The sequence below is a fragment of the Chlorocebus sabaeus genome, chromosome 20 (genome assembly GCF_047675955.1).
Source record: "Chlorocebus sabaeus isolate Y175 chromosome 20, mChlSab1.0.hap1, whole genome shotgun sequence".
Taxonomy (NCBI): Eukaryota; Metazoa; Chordata; class Mammalia; order Primates; family Cercopithecidae; genus Chlorocebus; species Chlorocebus sabaeus.
Genome location: NC_132923.1, coordinates 130,212,873 through 130,221,274, shown reverse-complemented (window position 1 = coordinate 130,221,274; position 8,402 = coordinate 130,212,873). Strand labels below are relative to the sequence as shown.

Below are 8,402 nucleotides of genomic sequence, written 5' to 3'. Positions count from 1 at the left end.
AGCCTCCTCGGAGTTTCTGCAAGGCCGGAGCTGGAATCTCCCTCCCCGTTGGTTGCCCTTTTTGCCTCTTCACGTTTGGGGGTTCCCAGTGACCAAACTTAAGGCAGTGAGCTGTCTGGCCTCTGAACTGACACCACCAGTGGCCAACTAGTACCACCTCCAGTGACGTCAGAGGAGTCCAGACCTATTCACACCTCGAAGCCCTAAAAACACTGAGGGGTTGGCCTTTGGTTTCCAGTTGTCCAAGGCTGTGAGTGGCTAAGAGTCCTGGTTGGGTGCTCAAAGCAAGGAGGTGAAAGGCGACGGGCATTGGCGAATGGGGTAAGACTTGCACAGCCCAAGGCTAGGAGTTGGGGTTTCGGGCCTGAGTTGCGGCCTGGAGCACCCCTTGACGTGGCGCCCCGGGTCCCGTCCGACCCTGGGGAGACGCGGGTGGCTGGGATGGCGGGATGAGCGCGCCCTGGAGCCGTGCCAGGCCGGTCACCACCTCCCGGCGGCCCCGCCCTTCCCCGCAGGTCCCTCCCCTCCCGGCAGGCCCTGCCGCCGCCATCTTTGTTGGGGGCAGCCGGGCCTGGCTCGAGATGCCGAAGTCGTGCGCGGCCCGGCAGTGCTGCAACCGCTACAGCAGCCGCAGGAAGCAGCTCACCTTCCACAGGTAAGAGGCGGGGACCCGGGGTCGCAGGAGGCCCAGACCCGGGGCCCGCGAACCGACTTCGAGGCCTTGGCACGCTGGGCGGGAGCACCCAGGAGGCCCGAGGGCGTGCGGCCCGGGGACAGGCCAAGCTCCTGGGCCCAGAGGGGCTGGCGCCGCCTCGCCCGCCGTGGTGATGCGGCGAGGGGCGGACGGAGGGTCAGCGGCGCACCTGGCGGAGCTGGGGCCGGGACATGCCCGGAGCAGAGCAGGTTCTGCTGAGCGGACGAGCGGGCCGCGGCCGGGGTTTGCTGTGCCCTGGCCCCTACAGCCCCCGCTGCGCGCCGCCCTGAAGGGAGGCGCGGGACCTGGGCGGTACAGTGGAGGAGTGGACCCCCCAAGGGGCTTCTGGGCAGTGGGAAGGGACTTTGCAGAGTCGCGGGAGGATGCTGGAGGCTTTGGAGTCTGCTGCTGCACTCCCCTGGCCCGGCCCGGGAGCAATCGCCCTTGGTCAAAGTTGAGCGTTCTCCAAGGTCCAGCCACGGCACCATTTCTCTACCCACTTTGGGCACATCTCCGAAGGGCGGCTTGTGCTCATCGCTCACATTCCCTCTGCTCCCATTGCACTGTTTTGTGATAAATGCTTTGCTTGAAGTATACATAACGTACATGCAGAAAAATGCACGAATCATAAGTACACAGCCCGGCGAGTTTCCCCCGGCTGAATGCCACTGAACTGAAACGTTACCGGCTGGGCGCGGTGGCTCAAGCCTGTCATCCTAGCACTTTGGGAGGCCGAGGCGGGAGGATCGCTTGAGCCTGGGAGTTCGAGAGCAGCCTGGGCAACAGAATGAGACCCTGTCTCTACAAATAATTTTTACAAATTAGCCAGGCAAGGTGGCGTGCCCCTGTAGTCCCAGCTGCTCGGGAGGGTGAAGTAGGAGGATTGCTTGAACCCAGGTTTGAGGCTGCAGTGAGCTATAATCTTGCCACTGCACTCCAGCCTGGGTGACAGAGCGATACCTCATCTCAAAATAAGAAAACATCACTACCCCCGGAAAGACCCCCCACCTGAACCCTCTCCCAGGCCCGCCTCCTCTCCTGCCCAAGGAGGACCCTATCCTGCCGTCTGTCAGAGTGGATTGCACTTCATTTGCTTTCATTGCCACATTGAATGCAAGTACCAGAATTTACCGATTTGTTCTACAATGGAAGGGCATTTGGGTGGCCTCATTTTTTGGATGACAAATACATTGTTCTGGAGGCCAGGCGTGGTGGCTCATGCCTGTAATCCCACCACTTTGGGAGGCCGAGATGGGTGGATCACCTGAGGTCAGGAGTTCGAGATCAGCCTGACCAACATGGTGAAACCCCGTCTCTACTAAAAATACAAAAATTACCCGAGTGTGGTAGTGCGCACCTGAAATCCCAGCTACTCAGGAGGCTGAGGCAGGAGAATCGCTTGACCCTGGGAGGTGTAGGTTGCAGTGAGCCGAGATCGTGCCACTGCGCTCCAGCCTGGGCGACAGAGTGAGACTCTGTCTCAAAAAACAAAACAATAAAACATTGCTGTGGCCAGTTTTGGTGGGACTTGTTGCGGTGCATCTATCTGTTTTGCCTCTGTCAGGTATGTACCTGGGGATGGAGTTGCCACACCTTCTCTCTTGAAGCCGTTCCTTCCATTCCCATGAGAGCTCTGTCATGTCACTAGTGAGCCTTGTGATGTTAATTGACTTTGTGGCATTTCACACAAGTGACCCCTGAGCCTGGGTCACTTTTCTCGCATGGCGTCTGGTACACTTCTTGGCCGCAGGTATCTCTTCTCAGTCTCCTTTGCTGGGTCCTCCTTATTTCCAGCATTCAGTGTTGGAGCCCTGGGGTGTGGGCCATGGCCCAGGGGTGGCTTCTAGCTGTACTTGCTCCCCAGGGGCCCATCTCACCCAGGCTTATTGGTTCCGCAGGGTTGGCCTCCACACTGACGTCTCCAGATGCGTGTGGCTGTCTGTCACCCCAGCACATGGAAAACCTAAAAAGCACCTCAAATTTAACTCCTACGATACAAAACAAACTTCTTTTTTTGGAGACAGACTCTCAATTTGTTGCCCAGGTGGAGTGCAGTGGTGCAGTCTCGGCTCACTGCAGCCTCTGCCTCCCTGGTTCAGGTGATTCTTGTGCCTCAGCCTCCCAAGTAGCTGGGATAACAGGAGTGTGCCACCATGCTGGGCTAATTTTTGCATCTTTAATAGAGATGGGGTTTCACCATGTTGGCCAGGCTGGTCTCGAACTCCTGAGTTGAGGCAGTCGGCCTGCCTTGGCCTCCCAAAGTGCTGGGATTACAGGCATGAGCCACCATGCTCATCCACTACAAAACAAACTTCTGATCCCCTTCACCTGCCCTCCTGTAACTTCTTTTATCTCAAACAGGAAACTCCTTCCTTCTCAATGTTACCATCTACAGGCAAACCTTACTGCATGACTTTCAAAACACATCCAAATCTGCCCTCTCAGTACCACTTCCTGCCAACACCCGGTCCCGCAGCAACCAGGGTGGACTCAGGTTCCATCTCACCTCTGCCTAGAGCCTCCAGGGACTCCCCAACTGCTCAGGGCTCTGCGTCATGCAGTCCCCACTCCCTCTTGCTGTCTCAGCTGGACCTGTGTCAGTGGCCACTCCTGCTGCCCGTTCTGAAGCCCGCGTCACTCGCGCTCCCACTTCCTGCGGTCTGTGCTCAAACATCACCCCTTCAGCTGCCTTTCCTGGCCACCCCAGGGCTTCCCTCTGTCCGTTCTCTGGAGTAACTGTCATCCCTGGAAGACACCGTCCACATGTGTGGGGCTCGTCGGCCGTGCCCCTGCTCCAGAGTATCAGCTCCTTGGGGGCGAGGACCGTCTCATTACCCCCGTTCTCCAGCACGAAGAACAGGGCCTGGCTCATGGCAGGCTCCTGGCAAACGTAGCATTGGAAACAGCTCACTTGGGCTCTCTGGCCATGCTCGTGGTCTCAGGTTTCCTGTTAAGAATGCTTTAACAGCTGTGACAGAAGCTTCCAGAAATTAGATGTGATTTAACAAAGCGAGAGGACTGAATGTCTGCAGCTGTCCAGGGAAATACTCTGTGGTGATGTGAAAATTCTGAATGACTCTGAGGCGCTGGGGCCAGCTTTGCTGGGCCTCACATCCCCTGCCTCTGCCCTTAGGTTTCCGTTCAGCCGCCCGGAGCTGCTGAAGGAGTGGGTGCTGAACATTGGCCGGGGCAACTTCCAGCCCAAGCAGCACACGGTCATCTGCTCCGAGCACTTCCGGCCAGAGTGCTTCAGCGCCTTTGGAAACCGCAAGAACCTGAAGCACAACGCCGTGCCCACGGTGTTCGCCTTTCAGGACCCCACACAGGTAGGAGGGCTCTGCGCCTTCTGTCTGGTCACATCCAGCCTGCACTGTTTACCAGCAGCTGGGGGCAGTGGGGGTGGCGGCATGTGCGGGAAAAGCCAAGGCCAAGAACTACGGTGACAACAGCACTGTTGCGCCTCTGGGGTCCACAGCCCTGTGGCCCTGCTGGCCATGACTTTGGCGTTAAGGGAAGTCATAAATTAAAGCCACTTTAAAAATGAATCATTCTATGGTTGGATGTGGTGGCTCATGCCTGTAATCCCAGCACTTTGGGAGGCAGAGGTGGGTGGATCACCTGAGGTCAGGAATTCGAGACCAGCCCGGCCAACATGTTGAAATCCCGTTTCTACTAAAAATACAAAAATTAGCTGGGTGTGGTGGCAGGCGCCTGTAATCCCAGTTACTCGGGAGGCTGAGGCAGGAGAATCGCTTAAACCGGGAGGCAGAGGTTGCCTTGGTGGAGGTGGGATGTGTGGGCCTGGCCAAGGAGAGGGCTCACAAAGAGTTGGATGCTGAAGCCTTGAGATCGGATTCTGGGCCACAGGAGCACCCACCTGGAGTGGGCAGGCAGAGCAGTGGCGGGACAGGCCACAGGCCAGCAGCTCCCTGTGCTGGTGGATTTATCGGGAGAGGAAAGGGATCTGTGAGTGAAGAGTGGAGCTGATGGGAAGAGCAAGGTGGCCACGTAGCAAACACACCCAGAGCGGCTGCCTGGGATCCCTGCCCCATCTGCCCTCCTCAGCGCCCTTCCCAGATGGCCTCATGCACTCTGCCTCAACCTCTTCAGGTCGGCCGTCCCTTCCTTCAGGAAGCCCTCCTGGACCCTCAAACCCCAGCTGGCCTCCAACCCCTTCCTGCCCCTCGGTCTTCCTGTCCCCTGTGGCCCCTGCTGTCCTTCCTATTTCCCTCATTGGTTTTGTCTTCTCCCCGGAACAGAATCTCCATGAGGGCAGGGGCTGCTTTCCCTGCTTCAGGCCCCAAACCCCGGACGCTGCCTGGCACAGCACAGGTGCTTGGGGTGTGTGTCCATAGATGAGCTTCTAATTACTTTCATGTATTTGTGGTAACGTCTGTCCTGGAAAGACGATACTTGAGCCACTGGAAGTGGGGGACGTTTGTCATTGTAGCCCTCAGTGCTTCCAGTGCCAGGTTGGTGGGGAGAAGCTGGGCACGGCCCCTGCCAGCTCTGCCTTGTGGGCCCTGCACTGGGCTGGCCTAGGGGCTGCAGGTTCTGCATCAGTGGCGCCTCGAGTGGTGAGCTGGGCTTCTGCCGCATGCTGGCGGTTGTGGGGCCGGGTGCCAGGCCCTGGGGTGACGCATAGGAAGTAGGTCTACAGGGACCTATTCAGGGCCCTCTGACCATGATTTAGGGACATCTTTGGAGAAAGAGAAGCACACCAAGTGAGCAGTGTGAATTGGGTTGAGCTTCAGGTCAGTTTCATTTAGCCACCGTTCGTTGATTGTGGCACATGGTGGGCCAAGCAGCAGGGATAACCATGATGCCCGAGGCCTGCCCCGAGCTCTGAGGGTTCTTGGGGTCTGCATCCACTCTGTGTGTCTCTTGCAGCAGGTGAGGGAGAACACAGACCCTGCCAGTGAGAGAGGAAATGCCAGCTCTTCTCAGAAAGAAAAGGTGAGTGCACCGGACCAGGTACTTGAACGTTTAAATTATGCTGTGGGTTGAGACAGGGAGGCGGGATTTTCCCAGCAAGGCCGGCCTGCAGGGCTGTTGCCTTTCCTCATATGCCAGTTTGGATTCCATGTTTTTCTGGAGGGAAGGCCCAAGCCTCTCAGCTTCCTTCTTTTCAATATAAAAGAATCTCAGTTGCTAGTAAGGATGGTGCCTGAATCCCTTTTTCTTTTCTTTTCTTTTTTTTGTGACAGAGTCTCGCTGTGTCACCCAGTCTGGAGTGCAGTGGCGTGATCTCGGCACACTTCAACCTCCCAGGTTCAAGTGATTCTCCTGCCTCAGCCTCCCAAGTAGCTGGGATTACAGATGCCTGCTACCACACCAAATAAATACAAAAATTTAGCTGGACATGGTGGTGGGCGCCTATAATCTCAGCTACTCTGGAGAAAAATCACTTGAACCCAGGGGGTGGAGGTTGTGGTGAGCTGAGATCGCATCACTTCATTCCAGCCTGAGCGAAAGCGTGGAACTCCATTCCAAGGGGGAAAAAAAAAAAAGTTGGCTGGGTGTGGTAGCATGTGCCTGTAGTCCCAGCTACTCAGGAGGCTGAGGCAGAATTGGTTGAACCCAGGAGGCGGAGGTTGCAGTGAGCCAGGATCATGCCACTGCACTCCAGCCTGGGTGACAGCTAGATTCCGTTTCAAAAAAAAAAATTTAGCCGGTCATGGTAGTGGGTGCCTGTTTAATTCCAGCTACTCAGAAGGCTGAGGCATGAGAATCGCCTGAACCCTGGGGGCGGAGGTTGCAGTGAACTGAGATCGCACCACTGCACTCCAGCCTGGGTCACAGAGCGAGAATGTCTCAAAAAAAAAAAAAAACGTTCAGTTCCAGGGTGTGCTAGGAAGAAGCTGGCAGTTTGTCGAGGGGCAGAGACCCTGGAGCTGGTCCCTGGCTGTTGCCACTCCCCCAGAGGGACAGGTAGTAGCTGCGGGAGGGCCCTGCATCTACAGGGCTATAGTGCCTGACTCCCCGCTGCTGTTCCCAGGTCCTCCCTGAGGTGGGGGCCGGAGAGGACAGCCCTGGGAGAAAGATGGGCACTGCGCTTGAAGAGCTTCAGTTGCCCCCAAATGCCGAAGGCCCCGTAAAACAGGTAAGACTGAGTGCAAAGGTGGCCTGTGCTTGGACCCAGGATGACTTGCTGCAAACAAAATGGAAACCAGTGAACACCCGCCATGAGACCCGTGTGGGCGGGGCAGGGTGTGCAGCCTGCGTTTCAGAGCTCCCCAAATTCTCCACCATGGTATGGGCACATCTGGATTTTGGGAGACCAGCCAGGAGCGTCCGGCCGCCCGGGGGTTGTGCTGGGTGCGTGTCTGGTGGCCTGCTCACCCTGGCCCGCCTTCCTGCTGGTGATGCAGCTCTCAGCTCTCACTCCCCTGTCCTCAGGTCTCGCCATGGAGGCCACAAGCAACAGAGGTTGTTGGCTGGCCGGCCCGCCCTGCGGGCCTGAGAAGGCCCCCGTCCAAGCAGCCATCTGATCACAGCTATGCCCTTTTGGACTTAGATTCCCTGAAGAAAAAACTCTTCCTCACTCTGAAGGAAAATGAAAAGCTCCGGAAGCGCTTGCAGGCCCAGAGGCTGGTGATGCAAAGGATGTCCAGCCGCCTCCGTGCCTGCAAAGGGCACAGGGGACTCCAGGCCAGACTTGGGCCAGAGCAGCAGAGCTGAGCCCCACAGGCTCCAGACGCAGAGGCAGCAGTGGCACCAGGGCCGGCAGGGCTTTGGAGCTCTGGCTGTGGACATCTTTGTCTGCTGTAGACACTGAGAAAGTTGGCCGTGAGGCCTGCCAGGCGGGGCATTGAGACAGTAGCCAAGCTCCCCGGCGAGAGCCCCGACGCCGTCTGGGGGACGTTTAGAGGCATGGCACTAGGAGTGCACGTCTGTGAGCATGACGAGCTTATCCTCCCACGGTTTAACGGAAGTCCAGGCTGAGGCTGATTCTGGACGCTGTCCTTTCAGCACACGCAGAGCGAGGGTTGTTGGAAGCCCCAGTGTGGGAGATGTTCCTCAGGGAGGAAGCCATGTGACGGGCCCGGCTCTGTGGCCGATGTGTGGTCCCCTCCTCCATCAGCCTGGACAGCAGCTCAGGGTTCTAAGGCGTGACTCCTGTCCTGGCCTGGTGTGCGGGCAGTGTAATAAAGTGTCTTTCTATCTGGTGTCACTCCCGTCATTTTCTTTAGTGCCGTGATTCCTTTTGCTAAGAAGACTGACTTCCATGGCTGGGTGCGGTGGCTCACGCCTGTAATCCCAGCACTTTGAGAGGCCGAGGCAGGGAGATCACCTGAGGTCAGGAGTTTGAGACCAGCCTGGCCAACATGGTGAAACCCCATGGCTACTAAAAAGACAAAAATTAGCCGGGCATGGTGGCACACACCTGTAGTCCCAGCTACTTGGGAGGCTGAGGCAGGAAGATCAGTTGAACCTGGGAGGCAGGGTTTGCAGGTAGCTGAGATCGCTCCACTGCACTCCAGTACTGTCACTGGGTGACAGAGCGAGACTCCGTCTGATTTAAAAAAAAAAAAAAAAAAGACTTGCCTATTTCGTCTAATTAATAGCTTTAGTGAATTAAAGAAAACAAAAGTTCTTGCCTGATTTCCTAACTCGGGGTCTACTTCTCAGGCAATATTTAATGTAGAAAATGGAACCCCAGCTTCACGTGAAGCCCTGTGGTTGAGTGAGGAGTGAAGGATGGGGA

The 8,402-nt window shown here is 57.0% G+C and overlaps 1 protein-coding gene across 7 annotated transcripts; it reads left to right on the top strand.

Moving 5' to 3' along the window:
- The first annotated feature begins 234 nt into the window (after positions 1–234).
- On the top strand, positions 235–8,392 carry THAP3 (THAP domain containing 3). Of its 7 annotated transcripts, none has more exons than XM_007980729.3 (6): positions 235–321; positions 516–655; positions 3,828–4,020; positions 5,588–5,650; positions 6,693–6,797; positions 7,094–7,868. In XM_007980729.3, exons 2-6 carry the CDS (start codon positions 582–584, stop codon positions 7,373–7,375), a joined length of 717 nt encoding a protein of 238 aa, XP_007978920.2. In that variant the 5' UTR covers positions 235–321; positions 516–581; the 3' UTR covers positions 7,376–7,868. The 7 variants fall into 7 exon arrangements, with proteins under 7 accessions (XP_007978920.2, XP_007978922.1, XP_007978921.1 ...); XM_007980731.3 differs by having other exon boundaries at positions 5,585–5,650; XM_007980730.3 differs by having other exon boundaries at positions 273–321; positions 5,585–5,650; positions 6,693–7,868.
- The last annotated feature ends 10 nt before the right edge of the window (positions 8,393–8,402 follow it).